The 18,492-nt window shown below is 35.8% G+C and overlaps 3 protein-coding genes across 4 annotated transcripts; all 3 read right to left on the reverse strand.

Moving 5' to 3' along the window:
- LOC120347864 (NXPE family member 3-like) lies at positions 1 to 3,459 on the reverse strand. Its single transcript, XM_039417975.2, has 2 exons — positions 2,004 to 3,459; positions 1 to 1,607 (listed from the first exon to the last, which is right to left on the reverse strand). Exons 1-2 carry the CDS (start codon positions 2,678 to 2,680, stop codon positions 611 to 613), a joined length of 1,674 nt encoding a protein of 557 aa, XP_039273909.2. The 5' UTR covers positions 2,681 to 3,459; the 3' UTR covers positions 1 to 610.
- A 2,841-nt stretch (positions 3,460 to 6,300) lies between these two features.
- On the reverse strand, positions 6,301 to 10,026 carry LOC120347732 (NXPE family member 3-like). Its single transcript, XM_039417797.2, has 2 exons — positions 9,141 to 10,026; positions 6,301 to 8,521 (listed from the first exon to the last, which is right to left on the reverse strand). The coding sequence occupies exons 1-2, from the start codon at positions 9,824 to 9,826 to the stop codon at positions 7,522 to 7,524; spliced, it is 1,686 nt and encodes a 561-aa protein (XP_039273731.2). The 5' UTR covers positions 9,827 to 10,026; the 3' UTR covers positions 6,301 to 7,521.
- Positions 10,027 to 12,875: 2,849 nt separating this feature from the next.
- On the reverse strand, positions 12,876 to 17,888 carry LOC120347614 (galactosylceramide sulfotransferase-like). 2 transcript variants are annotated; one of them, XM_039417661.2, is made up of 4 exons: positions 17,388 to 17,888; positions 15,441 to 15,723; positions 14,385 to 14,545; positions 12,876 to 14,157 (listed from the first exon to the last, which is right to left on the reverse strand). In XM_039417661.2, exons 2-4 carry the CDS (start codon positions 15,693 to 15,695, stop codon positions 13,497 to 13,499), a joined length of 1,077 nt encoding a protein of 358 aa, XP_039273595.2. In that variant the 5' UTR covers positions 15,696 to 15,723; positions 17,388 to 17,888; the 3' UTR covers positions 12,876 to 13,496. The 2 variants fall into 2 exon arrangements, with proteins under 2 accessions (XP_039273595.2, XP_039273594.2); XM_039417660.2 differs by lacking the exon at positions 17,388 to 17,888 and adding an exon at positions 16,264 to 16,588.
- Between the last annotated feature and the right edge of the window lie 604 nt (positions 17,889 to 18,492).

The following is an 18,492-nucleotide window of genomic DNA, read 5'->3' on the forward strand; positions in this document are numbered from 1 at the left end:
AATATCGGCATTTTAGCTGGTATCGGTATCGGCGACGAAAGTGATATCGGTACATCTCTAGTATATATATTATATCTACGACGCTTATAGTTGTCTGCATCACGTCCTGTAGGCTGTGCACAATGTGTATATTCATTATGTATGTTTGAAAAATAAAATAATGAATGAATGAAGTATTTATTGTTCCATTTTGTAAAAATACAGATTATCAAATCGGAAGAAGTTGCGAGAAACTGCATCGAGTTAGCAACGCCGTAGGCCTAAGATATGTGACAGAAAGAACAAGCAAAGAATAGTCATTGTTAAGTTTAGGAGACTTAAGAATAGATATTGCAAAATATATTTAAATATGGAGGGATATCAAGTAAATATTTTATTGTGAAAATTGTGAAATATAAGTTATTATTGAGGTATGGTGAAACGTAAAAACAAAAAAAGTGTTAAATAAATTTTGCTAAGACATCGAAAGTCGATGATAAGTATTTCCATTCGAGTACAAAACTATCTCGAAGATTTGATTGATGATGAAAATAGGATGCTGGAAATGTTTATGGGGAGCCTTTCTATATAGGTGCTCACTTGAGACTGGATTCAAGATGACACATTATATTCATTTGCAAACGAAAGACTGAAGAAGACCAAGCTGTAATTTCAACAATCGTGCTCCAGGGTGGTATGGACGATTATTGTAAACAGCCGACATATCCCAAAATGGTAAATAAGTCACGCCGTCAGCGTTTTCAAACACTTGACGTAGCAAAACATTATATCTATAACTAAACCAATCTGACGGACAGAGTATGGTTGATTGGGAGTGGGCGTGAAGTTCCCTGACAAATATTTTTATGTTGGGCGATCTCCGATGCAAATTTTCAACGGACGCACGTATATTTCTGATTCGTTGTAAATATATATCTGGATGAAATAAATTCATGTGCAGCCCAATCGAAAATATAAATATAATATTGTCTCTATCCGATGGAATTTCATCTAAAGTATCTGATATATACGGTCTTACTTCCGACAGTCCTGGATGATGAGAAGGGGGGCCATGCGGAAAAAATCGGAGGGTTATATTGTTTTTTCTTTGGTGTCCGATACGCCTCTCCGCCCACGAAGAATCCGTACCACCCAGACCATATGTTTCAGCACCAAAAGCTGAAATTAGGTATCTATACCATTGTTTCATTGTGGAATCTCCTGTTAAAATTATTTCATGGTTCTGAAGACAATTTGCGAATTTATCTTCATCGAATGGATGATTTCGACAAATGAAAGAAGACCATCCAGCGTTTATAGCTAATCCGGTGGCAACCGATGGGTCTTTATTAAGAACAACCTGTTTCAATTCAGAACACCGTGGTAGCTCGGAAGCAAATCGCGGTCTACTCCCGCCATCTTGTATTTGTACCGTTAAATTTGGTTGCATTATTTTCACTCTCCAAGTTATTCCTTTTCGAAAATATGGTCGTTTTCCAAGCTTTTGGTTTTTATCAGAATCTAAATATCTTGCCATCCATAGATTCGTTGAACATTGATTTGATTTTGGCTTCATGCAGTACCATGGGTCTCCATTCTTTGGGTTGGAGTAATCACAAACTCCGTATCTGCAAAATTTAACAATCATTGGCAAAAATTTCAACATTTTCCAAATACATATATATATATATGCAATGTCGGGATTCCAAATTTCAAGAATAGGTATCTTTTGTATCGGAATCACTAGCTACAAATTTCCTCATTTCATAAACTGTATGTATTTGTCACTACCACGATGTGTTCAAAATAACATTGCTTTACATAAATTTGATACTTGACTTCCAAAACGCCAAATATAACGCTGTTTGGTCGTCAGCGTCCGTGCACGTTACCCGTTTGCTGCTGTCGTCTAACGTCTAAAACAGATGGGGTTCACTGACTATCACGACCTACCAAAAATTGTTATTTATTTATACAAATTAGTAAAATATTTTGGCATCATATATACGACTGTGCCAACCTACTTTGATTTTCCTGGAAATCCAAACGCGCAATCCGTCAACTCCTCTTGTCCATTGATTTTCACTGTTGCTCGAAGTGAAACACCGAGTTCTTTTGTTCCAGAAGAATTTAACATCAGTCCATATAAACTTTCGCTTGGATGTATTAATGTCACTTTCAGTACTCCAGTCCCTACCCAGACTAAAGGACACGAAATATCATAAGTCCCGATCAAATTGTCCACAACGCCACAAGAAACCCCATCAGTATCTCTAAATGGTTTATAGAGTCCCACGCGGAAAAAATCACCACCATATTTCTTGGGGTTTCCTCTAAAATCCATTGCTTTAATTTTGGCTTTGAATATATCGTTTAATTTGTATATTTTCTTCGGAATAGAAATTATTGTCTTTCTGGCTGAAGTTATCATGGGCTGTGGAGGAAGTGTATTCATGCCTCCAAAATGTCCTTTCATTGACTGTATATGTGGAAAATATTGTATCCATTTGCTTTGAAATATACCTGGTAAAGGTGGAAATACATCTTCCGTCGCTGTGACATTTTCAAACAGGTACGTTTTGAAGACGCTCGCTTCAGATCTATCAGAATCTGGAATGCTAGTACACAGCGTATATGTTGGGAATAGAAACAAAACCATCAATATACCTGGCTTCCTGTCGGCATTGCTTAAAAAAGTCATGATTAATTAACTATAAAATAAGGATATGTTTGTAGCTTGTTTAATGAATTCAGACATCCTCTAACATTGTAGATTATTTATGCTGAATAACTAAGTTCTATCGCGATCATTCAACTTAGTTAGCTCTAGCTAATAATCAAGGGCGCAATCAGGAAACAGAAACACACTCTTCTCGATACTCCCCAATAGATACCCTAAAGGCAGGACCAGATTAACAATTAAGCAAGGTGGCAATCCATTTTGTTTTTATGTTGTTACTAACATGTAAATTGTTCCAGGCTTCCAGCATAATATCGGTTTATAATTTTACAAAGCTGATATTTGTTTATCTTCAAATCAGGTTAATAATTTTCGTCCCAAATATTCACCATATAAACTAAAGATTGAAATATATACGTTCGAATAAATAAATTTGTCTGACTTTAAAAAGCCCTTTAATCTTAAACACAGAATATACAAATTTAATTTGTTAATGGATAATCATTCTGTGTGTATCAAATATATAAACTACGTTAGCAAGCATGTTACACAGAATCACAAAGTATATACATATGAACTACAAAGCCATGTTGCTTATTCTGTGTCTCTCTGCCCTGAAGTGGGGGTCGACAAACGTCGTTGCGCCGAGTCGATTCATCGGGTCCGCGACCTATTTTAAAATTTGCACCTTTAGATTTTCTAAAACCTTCTCGTGTAATATCTTCTGTTTCGTTTCGGTGGATTGTCGATCGTGTTAGACTGGTTTAGTAAATTATGTAACCGCAGGCAAATATCAAGTAATTGATTTTTGCGCCGCAAGGCCGACTGGGGTCGTCGGAGTTAAAACTCGCCGCATTGGCTCGACGCAGTTAGAACTCGCGCGCGTGACAATTCCAGCTAAGTCACTGGTGCTAAGGGTACGCTTGGTCATAATTAGCGTTAAAAGTTTTGAACTTTGCGGACTAGATTGATTATTCCTTAAAATGGCATCAATGTTGGGCAACATGTATGAATGTGGATAGACGTTTATGTCAACAAATTTCATGAAAATGGGGTCGAGGACACAACTAGGTGATAATAACCTAAACAATGTTATGCTTCTTGATTCTTTCAATTTGGTGACGTACCTCCCGAAAATACAAAGTCAAAAGCAACATCAAATACCAGTTCAACATGTAATTCGTATTTTATAAATAGAAAACAAAAATTGTGTTTTGTTTTCATAAAAATGATGTAATATAATACCTATATCATTTATCTGCTATTTTGCTGACATGTCGTTGTCCAAATTATTCATTTCCAAGTTGAACATAGCTCTCCTGTTAATTCTGCTCTTCTATTGGTACTCATGAAGTATGCGTATCAAGATGGCGTACACCGGAATGTAGTATGTGCTCCAGGTTAGGCCATAAGTTTATTCAAATTTTCCTTATTTTAGTTCTATTACGAGTTTGGGGACTAGCCAAGGGACTCCCATAGTATTTGTACCTAAAATTATGGCCTAACCCCAACCTGGTACGCATACTTCAAGAGTATCCTTTTATTGATACCTTAAAATCCAACGATAGTCTGCTAAATTACATGCAGCGATAAGCTGCAAGTAAAATATCAATGAGCAACGGCAGTGACCTCTCTGCTATAGAGGCGACCAAATTTAAATTATATAGTAAATCGGGTATTCCCGTAGTGTGTGTACCAGGTTAGGGTTAGGTAGGCTCACCATACGTCCCGCTTTTTAGCGTCTTGTCCCGCCGTCCCGACAAGTCAGCAAAAGTCCCGCTTTTGCGTTCAGCCATACAGCATAATACACGAACATGTTCTCGTTACTGTTGTTGCTGTGTAGCGCAACGCTAGCGTACTTACTGAAGGTGAATGCGTTATTTTGTTTGTTTCGTTGTTTCCCGCTAACATTGTTAGCAAACGTATCACATGTAAAATCAATTCTAATTGGTCCTGTTCGGACGTTCACGTGAACGTAACATTGAACAACGTCTTTTTGAAGGTGTTATCTACAGAAAAGCATGCTTGGTAAAAAAATAAGTAAATCTTAATGCTTGAAAACGGCAGACTATTTCATTATTCTTTATTCCTTTTGCTGGACATAAAAAAATCTAAATTCGGATCATGTGTATCGTTAGCGTTTATTCCTTTCTATTTTTCGAACTGAACCTATTTTTCTTTTATCACCCTCGCTAAGCCAATTTCATTTGGCGTTACGGTCGATATTTATTAAGTCGATGTAACGTAGGTGAACAAAATTAGTTACTTCCATATTGGTGTACACACTCATGGAGCGCCGTAAATTGAACTGTGTTTAAATTCGAATCTACCAAGAGAAATTGTGGTAAGATCCGAAACTAATAAAAACAAGTTACGCAAAAAGTTTCCGTGCGGTAATCGCACTATTCTATTCGACTGTTTTCCTTTTATCACCCTCGTTAAGCCAATTTCATCTGGCGTTACGGTCGATATTTATTCAGATCCAATATCATATACAGCCAAGTAGATAACTCCATAGACACATAAAGACAGCAAGTGAAAGTGATGCACATACAAAGTCAATATCGGTTCCATTACATTTGAACCCACGAAGATTGCACCGGCATACTATTGCACATATGGAAATTTTTGTTGTTTTACGGATATTTGAACCCATACCAACCCTAAGCCATGGGTTTTGCACCCGCATATAGATTGAACCCGCGAATATACACATGGGTTCAAATGTACGGTCACCTCAATATAATATGCATATATACACACCGGTAAAAAAATATTTGAAAACAAAATGATAGAGACACTGAAAACCAAGTTTGGTAAGCTTTATGAAACGTGAGGGCTTAGCAAAAATTTCATTTTAGCAAATTGTATTTTGGATCCTTGTGAGGCCAGATATTCCATCCAAATGCTAATGTCGTATTAAATTCGTAAGTACACTTTTATATGACGCAAGAGAATGGGTCATTCTATTACGCTTGTCCGTCGATCTTTTATTAACAAACTCAGTGGTCAGCTAAGGCTTAATACGCGATTCTTGATGTCAATATATTTTAGTATTGTTTCCCCATGTTCATGATATATACTGGTCGGGCCAATTTGAGGTAATTCTCATCCAATGCCAAATTAGTATCTGGCTTGAACTCACTCTAACTATTGCCTATAATAAGACATAAATTTCTACATATAATACTCATTGTTCACTCTCAACTTTTGATTTTTCACGACCAAAATTAAAAGAAACATTGCGTACAAGGATTATAATGATTCCGTAGATGTGCTGTGAAATTGGTTGTATGAACAAAATTTAATTTGATAATTTTTTGGGAAGTTATTGCCGATAACCGATAGAGGAAAGAAAGGTAGGCCACGGGGCCAGATGGAAAATCAGCTCTCGCACTCGTATATCCATAATCGTTTCAAACTTTGACTTCGCCCTTCGATGAGTTATGACGATTTAAACTAAAATTTCGCCATATCCATTTGTTATGTTACTTCATCTCTTCCGACAGAACTTGAGTGCTCAGAGACTTAGAAATTCGTTATGTTTTGTGTTATATTAGCTTTTCCTCCGGCCCATGGCCCGATTCGGAATATATTCTAAACTTAAAAATAATTTTTTAAATGATGTACAAAAGAGTAAATTATTTGTACCCGTATTTGATGTTTATTGCCTTATTAACAAATAATTGTCATTGTCGATAATGGAAGTTACAATACTTAGTTTCAATTGAAATAAGGCATCACCAAAAAAATAGTTTAGATTAAATCATAAGAATATAAAGTATTCAAGAGTAATTTTATAACGATTGTTTAGATACGCAAGTCTCCAAAATAGTTGAATGTTGCGAATGCAAAAAATATATTTGAAGGAAGATCTAAAATATTTCATTTAAGCATTAATTTGAAAATCATTAAATTTCCAAACCTGAAGCCGCACAGTTTGTTAGATGGTAGAATGATAATATTATTCCATTTGCCTTGCCGTTGTAGTGAGGGTGAATACTGATTACCACGTTATAGCCTAATAGTATTATTATATCCCAATGTATTTGTAATCAAGACGTCCACCTTCTACCTCGGTGACTTGCGCGCATATTTATTAGTTAGGCCAGCAGAACAGTAAGTTCGGACAAGTTTTAGTCTTCTCACAAATTATATTCATGAATCGGTGAAAAGGCCATCAAAATAATCTCGCCATTTGCATCTCCATGGCGCTTTGAGCACGAACTTTGAGCTCTGACTAAAACTAAGAGCAAAAAATGGAGCGACGGAACCTCGTTCCAATTGTTTCTATAAACAGACACAACATCGCATTACCATTTGCAGAACAATTCGTTTTAATTGTTTCCTATTCATTGTTCCTTTTTGTAAGAGTTAACGAAAATATACCGAATATCAAATTGGAAGAAGTGGCGAGAAACTGCATCGAGTCAGCAACGCCATAGGCATAATAAATTTGACAGAGAAAACACGAAAACAAATGCCTGCGATGTTATTATTATTTTTATCCAATGGGTTGCTGTGGTAGTAAATAACGAATATTGCGGAATAGTCATTGTTAGATTTAGAAAGAGACTTACGAAAAGAAATAACAAAATACATTCAAATATGGAGGCATAGTAAGTATATAATTGATTGAAATATATTCGGCTATTATTGAGGTATAATGGAGTAACGTAAATATACAAAAAATGGTGAATAAATTTGGCTAAGAATTAGAAAGCGATGATAAATACCTACCATTCGATTGCAGAACTAACTTGAAGATTAAATTGATAGAAATGTGAACGTTGGAAAGGTTTACATGGAGCCTTTTTATGAGGGGGCTCACTTAAGACTTGATTTAAGATGACACAATATATTCATTTGCAAACGAAAGACTGAAAAAGACCAAGCTGTAATCTTAACAATCGTACTCCAGGGTGGTATGGACCGTTATTGTATACAGCCGACATATCCCAAAATGGTAGATAAGTCACGCCGTCAACGTTTTTAAACACTTGACGTAGCAAAACATTGTATCTATAACTAAACCAATCTGACGGACAGACTCTGGTTGATTGAGAGTGTGCATGAAGCTCCTTGACAAATATTTTTACGTTAGGCGACCTCCGATGCAAATTTTCAACGGACGCATGTATATTTCTGATTCGTTGTAAATATATATCTGGATGAAATAAATTCATGTGCAGTCCAATCGAAAATATAAATATAATATTGTCTCTATTTGATGGAATGTCATCTAAAGTATCTGATATATACGGTCTCACTTCCGACAGTCCTGGATGATGAGAAGGGGGGCCATGCGGAAAAAATCGGAGGGTTATATTGTTTTTTCTTTGGTGTCCGATACGCCTCTCCGCCCACGAGGAATCCGTACCACCCAGACCATAATCTTCAGCACCAAAAGCTGAAATTAGGTATCTATACCATTGTTTCATAGTGGAATCTCCCGTTAAAATTATTTCATGGTTCTGAAGACAATTTGCGAATTTATTTTCATCGAATGGATAATTCCGACAAATGAAAGAAGACCATCCAGCGTTTATAGCTAATCCGGTGGCAACTGACGGGTCTTTATTAAGAATAACCTGTTTCAATGCAGAACACGGCGGTAGTTGAGAAGAAAATCGCGGTCTACTCCAGTCGTCTTGTATTTGCACCGCTAAATTGGGTTGCATTATTTTCACTCTCCAAGTTATTCCTTGTTGAAAATATGGTCGTTTCCCAAGTTTTTGATCATTAACAGAATCATAATATCTATCCATCCATAGATTCGTTGAACATTGATTTGGCGATTTTGGCTTCATGCAGTACCATGGATCTCCATTCTTTGGGTTGGAGTAATCACAAACTTCGTGTCTGCAAAAATTGACAATCCTCGACAAAAATTTCAACATTTTCCAAATACATATATGCAGTGTGGGATTCAGATTTTTTGTCAGCCGGTTCCATCACAAAAGTCCTATTTTAAGCCGATTTTGTTACAAAAAGTCATGTCTTTTTCAGTAATGCTAACCGGTTCGCTGATCTCATGAAATTCCCTGAGACGGTTCTATAGAACCGGTGCGAACCGGCTGAACCCCACCACTGCATATATACGTATATGCAATGTCGGGATTCCAAATTTCAAGAATATAGTTATCTCTTTATCGAAATCACTAACAACAAATTTCCTCATTACATAAACTGTATATATATATGTATTTGTCACTACATACGCTGTGTTAAAATGACATTGCTTTACATAAATTTTATACATGACTTCCGAAACTCCAAATATAACGCTGGTCGTCAGCGTCCGTGCACGTCACCTTGCAAAACGGGCTTGTGCGAACCACCTGAATCCCACCACTGTATGTTAATGCATGTATATTCAATGAATATACCAACACTCCAAAATAAGTTGTTATTAAATGATGAAAACTAGTAATTTAAAAAAGAAATTAATTTGGCGTCATATACGAATGAGCGAACCTACTTTGACTTTCCTGGAAATCCAAACGCGCAATCCGTCAACTCCTCTTGTCCATTGATTTTCACCCTTGCTCGAAGTGAAACACCGGGTTCTTTTGTTCCAGAAGAATTTAACATCAGTCCATATAAACTTTCGCTTGGATGTATTAATGTCACTTTCAGTACTCCAGTCCCTACCCAGACTAAAGGACACGAAATATCATAAGTCCCGATCAAATTGTCCACTACGCCACAAGAAACCCCATCAGTATCTCTAAATGGTTTATAGAGTCCCACGCGGAAAAAATCACCACCATATTTTTTGGGGTTTCCTGTAGAATCCATTGCTTTAATTCTGGCTTTGAATATATCGTTTAATTTGTATATTTTATTCGGGATATAAATTTTTGTCTCTCTGGCAGAAGTTATAATGGGCTGTGGAGGAAGTGTATTCATTCCTTCAAAATATACTTCCATTGACTGTATATATGGAAAATATTGTATCCATTTGCTTTGAAATATACCTGGTAAAGGTGGAAATACATCTTCCGTCGCTGAGACATTTTGAAACAAATACGTTTTCAGGACGCTCGCTTCAGATCTAGCAAAATTTGGAATGCTAGTACACAGCATATATGTTAAGAATAGGAACAAAACCATCAATATAACTGGCTTTCTGTCGACTTTGCTCAAAAAAGTCCGAGAATCCATAGTTAAATAATTATAAAATCCGTGTATATATATGTTATATTTCGATGTTCGTAGCTCATTTAAATAACTCAGTTATCCCCTGGTATTGAAATACGAAGAATTTTTAAAATCGTGAAAAAATTTATGTACTGCATACCCGGCGAAGCCCGTGTAGATTATTTATGCTGTATCACTAGGTTCTACCGCGGTCCTTAGTTAACTCTAGCTACTAATAAAGGTGCGAAATCACAAACACTCGGTGATCATTCTGTTCTCGATACTCCTACTAGATAGCCTGGAGGCAGAGCCAGATTAGCCAATAAGCAAGGTAGCAATCAATTTTGAACTAATTTTTGTTTTTAAGTCGTTTCTAAATTGTAAATCGTTCCAGGCTTCCAGCAGCATAAAATCGATTTTACAAATCTGATATTTTTTTAATCAGGTTGATAATTCTTGTCCCAAATATTTACCATATAAACATTGAAATATTAAATACGATCGAATAAATAAATTTGTCTGACTTTGAAAAACCTTTAATCTTAAACGAGGAATAAACAAATTTAATTTGTTAATAGAGGGCCTGACGAATAACATAGCCCAGGGCCTCTCATCGTCTAAACTAAAGCCAGTCCTGCCTAGAGGTATATTGTTAAGTGGTTTATTTGTCAAGGTAGCTATTGTCAGTTGATTACTGAATTACCTCAATTGATTACTAAAAGAATAGCAGGAACAATTATGAATGCTTCAGGATCGCATCAAGGTTTTGAGTAATCGGAACTATGGTCTTTCGAGTACCACAAACACTTTCGGTACATAATTTAAATAATCATTCTGTGCGCATCAAATATATAAACTGCATTAGCAAGCTTGTTGGCCTTGGAACATAAGGTACATGGATATGAAAGTTGAAGCAATGTTGCATTTTCTGTGCGTCTCTATGTACTGAAGCAGGGGCAGGCAAACTTCGTTTCGCCAAGTGAAATCATCCCGTCCGCGGCATATTTTAAAATTTGCACCTCTAAATTTTCTAAAACCCCCTCGTCTTTTGTGATATCTGCTGTTTCGTTTCTGCGATTGTCGATCGTGTTTTGTTCCAATGCAATCGACAGGTTTGGTATTTTATCTATATCACCAGAGGCACATAACATGTGATTCATTTTTGTGCCCGCAATGACGATTGCGGTCGTCGTAGTTAAAACTCGCCGCATTAAGACGACGCAGTCAGAACTCACGTGCGTAATAATCACGTAATAATCCGAACTAAGTCACTGGTGCGTAGGACACGGTTAGTGATATTCACCGTTCAAAGTTTCGAACTTTGCAAATGGTGTCCCGACTAGATCAATTATTCCTTAAAATGGCATCAATGTTGGGCAACATGTATATGCATGTGGATGCGCTTGGATGTATTAATGTCACTTTCAGTACTCCAGTCCCTACCCAGACTAAAGGACACGAAATATCATAAGTCCCGATCAAATTGTCCACTACGCCACAAGAAACCCCATCAGTATCTCTAAATGGTTTATAGAGTCCCACGCGGAAAAAATCACCACCATATTTTTTGGGGTTTCCTGTAGAATCCATTGCTTTAATTTTGGCTTTGAATATATCGTTTAATTTGTATATTTTATTCGGGATATAAATTTTTGTCTCTCTGGCAGAAGTTATAATGGGCTGTGGAGGAAGTGTATTCATTCCTTCAAAATATACTTCCATTGACTGTATATATGGAAAATATTGTATCCATTTGCTTTGAAATATGTAAACCTTTTGTAAACCTCTAAATTTTCTAAAACCCCCTCGTCTTTTGTGATATCTGCTGTTTCGTTTCTGCGATTGTCGATCGTGTTTTGTTCCAATGCAATCGACAGGTTTGGTATTTTATCTATATCACCAGAGGCACATAACATGTGATTCATTTTTGTGCCCGCAATGACGATTGTGGTCGTCGTAGTTAAAACTCGCCGCATTAAGACGACGCAGTCAGAACTCACGTGCGTAATAATCACGTAATAATCCGAACTAAGTCACTGGTGCGTAGGACACGGTTAGTGATATTCACCGTTCAAAGTTTCGAACTTTGCAAATGGTGTCCCGACTAGATCAATTATTCCTTAAAATGGCATCAATGTTGGGCAACATGTATATGCATGTGGGTGGCCGTTCATGTCAACGAATTTTATAAAATTCGGGTCGAGGACACTAGGTGATAATAACATGTAAATGTTATACTTTATGATTCTTTCAATTTGGTGACGCTTCTTCCGAAAATACAAGATCAAAAGCAACATCAAATACCAATTTAAAATGTAGTTCGTATTTTGTAAATAGGTAACAAAAATTGGGGTTTTGTTTCATAAAAATGATGTAATATAATATTATATCTACAGCATTTAGGTCATTTTACGTTCGATATTTATTCAAATTCAGATACAAACCCTGAGGCTAAAGATAACACCCTGGTGGAAACTGGACCGTAGCTAGAATGGTATCAGATACTGTGATCATCCTATTTGTGAAGTACGTAGGTCCTAACATGGTGTACATATATGTGCCTTTTTTTGGACCCGGGACATTTAAGGTCTCACGTGCGTTTTCGTTTTATTTCGAAACACCAATTTTCCTGAAAAAAAAACAGGTATTCGTATAATTGGCATTTTTTCCTCGTATATACCTGATTAATGACTTTTTACAAGCATCTAGCAGTGTAAAAAGTTTCTGCATCTCCCTACTCTAAACAAAGACACCCAGACTCCACATCATTGCCCCCTGACAACATGGTTATCAATATTACAAAAGATAACTGTGTACATATTTACACACACAGGGATAGTTCTTAGCTACGATGCACGTTATCAATTTTCAGCGGTCGTCTAACGTCTAAAACAAGAACTGGTTCGCTGATTATCACGGGTTCGCGCGAATCCCCTGAATATCACCAATGGTCTAACACCATATACAGGCTTGCAACATCTTTTTAATTGACGAAGTGTGGAATCATACGTGAAGCAGTGATTCCCAACAACGGCTGATCCCTGATGTCTTAGTTAGGTTATAGGTCCTAGATTAGACTGATGGTGAACATTTTGCGAAATTGCGGTTACGAAGATGAATGCTAATGTTTGATTATCATTCTATAATCCAATCAAACTTGAATAGTGCACAAATTGTACATCGATGAACCACCAGACATCCAGGAAATGAACTTAAAACGCACAGATACGTCACAGTATATTCTAAAAAAGCAAATAAACAAACGTACACGCGTTTGATAATGAGACTGTTGTTGCTTTTTATGCACCAATGCACTGAACTGTTCTGTGGTATTTTCTAAAACTACCCACATATGATGATTAATCGAAGCAATAAAAGGGTATGCAGTCTGGTTTAGTCTAATGTTAATCGGTAAGGAACAATGTATTTTTATTTTTTTTTATGAATTCATTGTGGGGTTCCGTTAATTATAGTCTACCTCATCAGAGGGATCGAATAACGTTATTGTCTGGTTAGTGGCTTGCATTGCAACTGAATGAAAGACACGTCGTTGCCAAATAAACATGCCCAAAAGTTTCAGAAATCTAGGAAGCTTTGCACAAAAATACATATTAAATTAAAATGATTAAACTTTCACCAAAATATGTTCAAAATTATTGAGTAACCCTAAAAGCTATAGAATAGGTATAAAAAGCTATATGATTGAACTAGTTAATTTTGAAAATAAATCAAATCGCATTGGATATTCTTTGTCTAATAATATCTGATACCAAGTATATTCAGGATAGATCAATTCTTGACAAGTTTCATTGTGAATAGCTTGATCGTTCAATTTATACTGAGCAATTTTTACTCCACGTGGATTGAACATCTTATATTTATGTTCCGTCAATTCTTTTCTGCCACATATGTTAGGGTCAACACAAAATCTGGTAACGCCGCTCTTTAAGGTTTGAAACATTTTTAAATCTTCCCTCATCCTTGATCTTCCATATTTTTTGACCCGTTGCCGGATTGTTTTATTAAAATGCTGATACACCGCAACATCAGCTTTATTCCACTGATATATTAGGTCGATGTCTTCTGAGGTCAAGTGCCTTACCGTATTCCTTTCTCTTGCGTTTAAAGACAGATACACAATATCATTCATTTCCCAGCCAAGAAGATCTTTTAGTAATAGCAGTGAAGTATCAAAATATTCGGCAATCAAAACTAAGTCAAATTTATTTTCTATTATTGAGATTGATTCCGATATATATTCGTTGTCATCAGACAGGCTGTTGAATCCCAAATCAAAAAATACATTATTTTTTCCGAAGCCCCAGAATTGCCCATCTTTAGGTCCTTTGAAATATCTGAAATGAAAATACATTCAAATATTCTGTTAACGGGATAAAAATATTGTGATATTGTGTGCCTGAAATGGCAAAAATAGTTCGAAAATCGTACATTTAAAATATTCATTTAAAAGTCACGAAATTATGGCCAATCGTTGCGGTACTTTGAAAAATAGAGATTTTAAAGTTTTGAACGTGCTGAACATAAACTGTATATCTGTACTATTTGCGATCTCATCACCTACCTTGAGGGATTTGATAAATATTCATTCATCGCGTGTTTATGTTTAACTCTTCCAAATGCAGCGTTTTTATGTTTAAAAAACTGAAACGCCGATTCAAATTGTGTTGCAGGTTCTCTGAGAATAGTAATGAACACTGAATCAGGTGGCAAAACTGAAGAAACCTGAAACATAAAGAATATTTGGCTTGAAAGTTGAATATCTTATTCGACTGGGCTGCACAGCAGACGGAAATCTTATCAAGAAATCGCTAATTAAATACCTAAAAATTATTTTAGTATTTAGAACATTTTATTGCGATTAAACTTCGAACAATTCTTCTATACAGATTTGCAATACTTAAGTTCCATGGAAGTTTTTAAGAAGTTCTAATTTTAGAAATTAAGTTAGTTAGTTGATTTTCATGTGGATAAATTGAACTTTGAAGTTATCATATTTAAATGAGTAACCATGGATACCTGAAATCAGTCATTCGTTTCATTGTATATAGGCTATAAAGCAAGATTACATTTTTGCAAAACCAATGTCAATAATACTTTCTTGTCGACATATCAAAGACATGCTGCGCAGAAAAAGTATAGAACCCTCTTCTTTTTAAGTCCATTGAAATAGTTTTAAAAACTATATACAGTTTTTGTCTGTGTCCTGGGGAGCGCCTTCATCCGCTCATGATTAATGAAGTACAATAATTTAGTAAGTTTTCACCTGTTTGCCTACTCGAGTAAAAAGCCTATGCATATTCAATATAAGAATTGTTGCTTTTCGAACATAGCCATAGATAGCACAATTGTGATAGATTGGCAAAGGAACAGTGACCAAACTCGAAACGGCCGAAACAAATGGGTAAGTTGCGATGCTGGGTAACAGTGGTGAATCAACAAAAAGACATCAGCGGAACCGCGTCCAAAAATGTTACCGATGGCTCTCGGAAAACTCCGATATTAATGCTTTGCGACTACTAACCAAAATCAAAGTTTTCAATTCAATGATTGACCCATGATACTGAAACGTTAAACTTTGCTCTGATTGATCCAATATTCAATCAAAACGAATAATCACCTCTTCGTAATCAAAAACCATGTGATGAAGTAACATGTTAACTTTTCCCGACTCTGGTAAAGGAAACATCATCGACGGTGTAAATGAAGCTCCGGAATACATTCCGAATATGTGTCCCAACTGTGGTAGCCCGACGAAACGATCATTATTGTACGCATAACGAATGAGTATGTTTTGTAGAGTAGAACTTGCTGTTTTATGAGTTTTTAAAAACATAATATTCTGTTTCTGTTTAATCGATTTGGTCCGTTGCATTTGGCAAGCTGGGTTGCATATGGTTTCTCTGAAAAAAATTGGAGCTGTGTATATCGTAATGCAGTACAAAACAGAAAAGATATATATTTCCCTTTTTCTCTTCAAATTGGGAATATGTTTAGTTTCATACATCGTATTGACTGCAAGTTGTCATAATTTTGGTTATAAAAAGTTTTGTATGAAAGAAAGATTGTTTTTCCTACAACCGAAATTTACTGAACACTTTACTCACTCATCGTAAAACATTTATCAGTAGTGTGGCTTACAAATGAACAATCTAGGAACGGACGATTCGTACTTGTTGAATAAATGGCTACACTTCATGTATAATTTGAAATTAGCAAAATTTTCTTTTACAATTTTTATTTCACAATTTAACAAAAGTGTAACCTTCGTGGCAAGTAACATGACAAAGTCGTTTACATTGATAATCAATTTATGTCTGAGTACTTACTATACAGAAAAACTAACTTATTCATGAAAATAACAAAGTTATATATATATACATGTATTATTGTCAATCGTCAAAAAGTTTTATTTTTAATTCCCACTTTGCTTCGCAACCTACCTGTTGGACGGTTGACCATACAGATTTTTCCTATTTTCAGTAATAATCATCGAAATTATGAACAATGTTAAAACCGAAATACTTGGTAGAAAATATTTCTTATGCGTCATCATCAGATAGAATAGATTCAAACTATTTAGTAAAAATATGCCTGGTCTGTATACTGTATTTATATTCATCTATAATATAATAACTAATTAACTATTCTACTTCTTATTTTTAGTTGAAAGACTTTCAAGAGCAGTGGTCGGCAAAGTTTTTAAGTGAGGCCCAAATAGTGAAATGGAATATATTTCAAGACCCAACAATTTCGTTGGAAATTTCAAAGTTGACCATGTAATGAACTTTATTAGGGAATATTTAATTTGTAATTAAAACTAGTGCGAACGTTGCGATACAAAGATTAAACGGGGCTCCCGAAGTATGCGAACCAAGATGGCGGACATCGGAACGTAACATTGGTAACAGGTTAGGGTTAGGCGATAATTTTTTTCCAATTTTCCTTATTTTAGTCCTATTATCAGTTCGAAGACTAGCCAAGAGCCTCCCGTAGTATTTATGCCTAAAATTATGACCTAACCCTAACCTAGTACACATATTACATTGCGATGTCCGCCATCTTGGTCCGCATACTTCGGGAGCCCCGATTAACAATCGAACGTAGCGGTACCAGTGGTTTGCTTGTGTAATTTCAATGACTCCGTAAAATAACCAGATACGTAAGAATGAACATACCAGAATAGTTGCAATGCCAGTATCGTTTGATGATATGAACAAAAAACATTTGCCAAAAAAAAAATTATACTTGCAATGTTTGATTTATAGCTTTTTATGTATCACTGCCATAATTGAAATTTATTGAAGGCTAAAAAAGTGCTCGATGGCCGACGGCTCACTGTTCGTCGGCCATTGTTCGGGAGCAAGGGTTGTGCAACCTTTATTACAGTAGGGCAAAATACAAATAACTGGGTAAAACCGCAGGCACAAATATTTTGGTTAATGACCTTGGCATGCGTTGTTCACTTCGCATGTTGTCTGTGTTAGCCAAGTGAATATACCCCCTGCCCCTAGGCCTCAGTCCCTTTACACAATTTGATGTAAAATAGGCGAAAAACATTAGTTACCTCCATATTGGCAGTTGGTACACATGCTTCTGGAGCGCCCTAATAACGACCACTTTACTTTGGTTGTTAATCTCACTTCAGCTTACAATGTTCCAAAAATATTGCCAAATCATTCTGTTCTAAACCATTCGAATTCAGCTCTCGACTTTTTTTATGCAACTATACCTGTGCAAAGTTAAAACATGTTTATATTCACATATTCCTATACCACTAGGAAATTGTTGAGAATTTAATGAGCATATATATATCCTGAGTCATCCTACGATAATACCAGACTTGAATTGGCATACTTACAAAACATTATCACTTTACCCTTCTTACTCGTCTTCGGTTTAAATGATTGCACTGACGACATAACCGTACGTAACGTATTACGCAATATACGTATATATCAAAAAAAGATAACTTCATAATTGACTTTTGTCTATAAGCTGGTATAGGCAAATAACTATGTTGTTAATAAAAGTCGTATTGATGACTGTTTATAATTTGGTTGACAAAATAATAAACATCTCTCGCTCTCTCAAGGCGATTATAGCCGCTGTCGTTTCCCTATTTTAAATTTTTGAAGCACTAACCTCAGCTGTATGTTTTTGCGCGACGCCGAGATGAATCAATATCTTATAATGAGGTAATAATTAACAAAATTTTAACGATCGTTTCACGCCCCTGGTTTAGGGCATCCGAAGTTTTACAGAGTTTTAGCATTTAAATCAATGTGCTTAATCTCTCAAATAAATTAGATTATCCTCAACGAAATAATATAATTATATATAACTCAACCAGGGGCTTCCCATTTGTATTATTCCAAATCACAAAAATGTGATATCACTCGTGAGGATGTTTCAATTTGATGATGTTTCCAAAAAGATGGAACACTGAACATGAGTTTGAAAGTAAGTAGTGGTGCATTTTCGCTTCGGGAAATTCAGGGTTACCTAGAACAGGGCTACTCAACTGGCGGACCGCGGCCCAAAACGGACCTTTCGGGTATTCTATTCGGACCGCGCATAATTCTTTATTTTGGATCCTAAGCCCCACTTTTGATATTTTCTTTTATAAAATCACTTTTATAGATTTAAAAATATATATGAAAGAACTATAA

This window comes from Styela clava, chromosome 11, assembly GCF_964204865.1.
Source record: "Styela clava chromosome 11, kaStyClav1.hap1.2, whole genome shotgun sequence".
NCBI lineage: Eukaryota > Metazoa > Chordata > Ascidiacea > Stolidobranchia > Styelidae > Styela > Styela clava.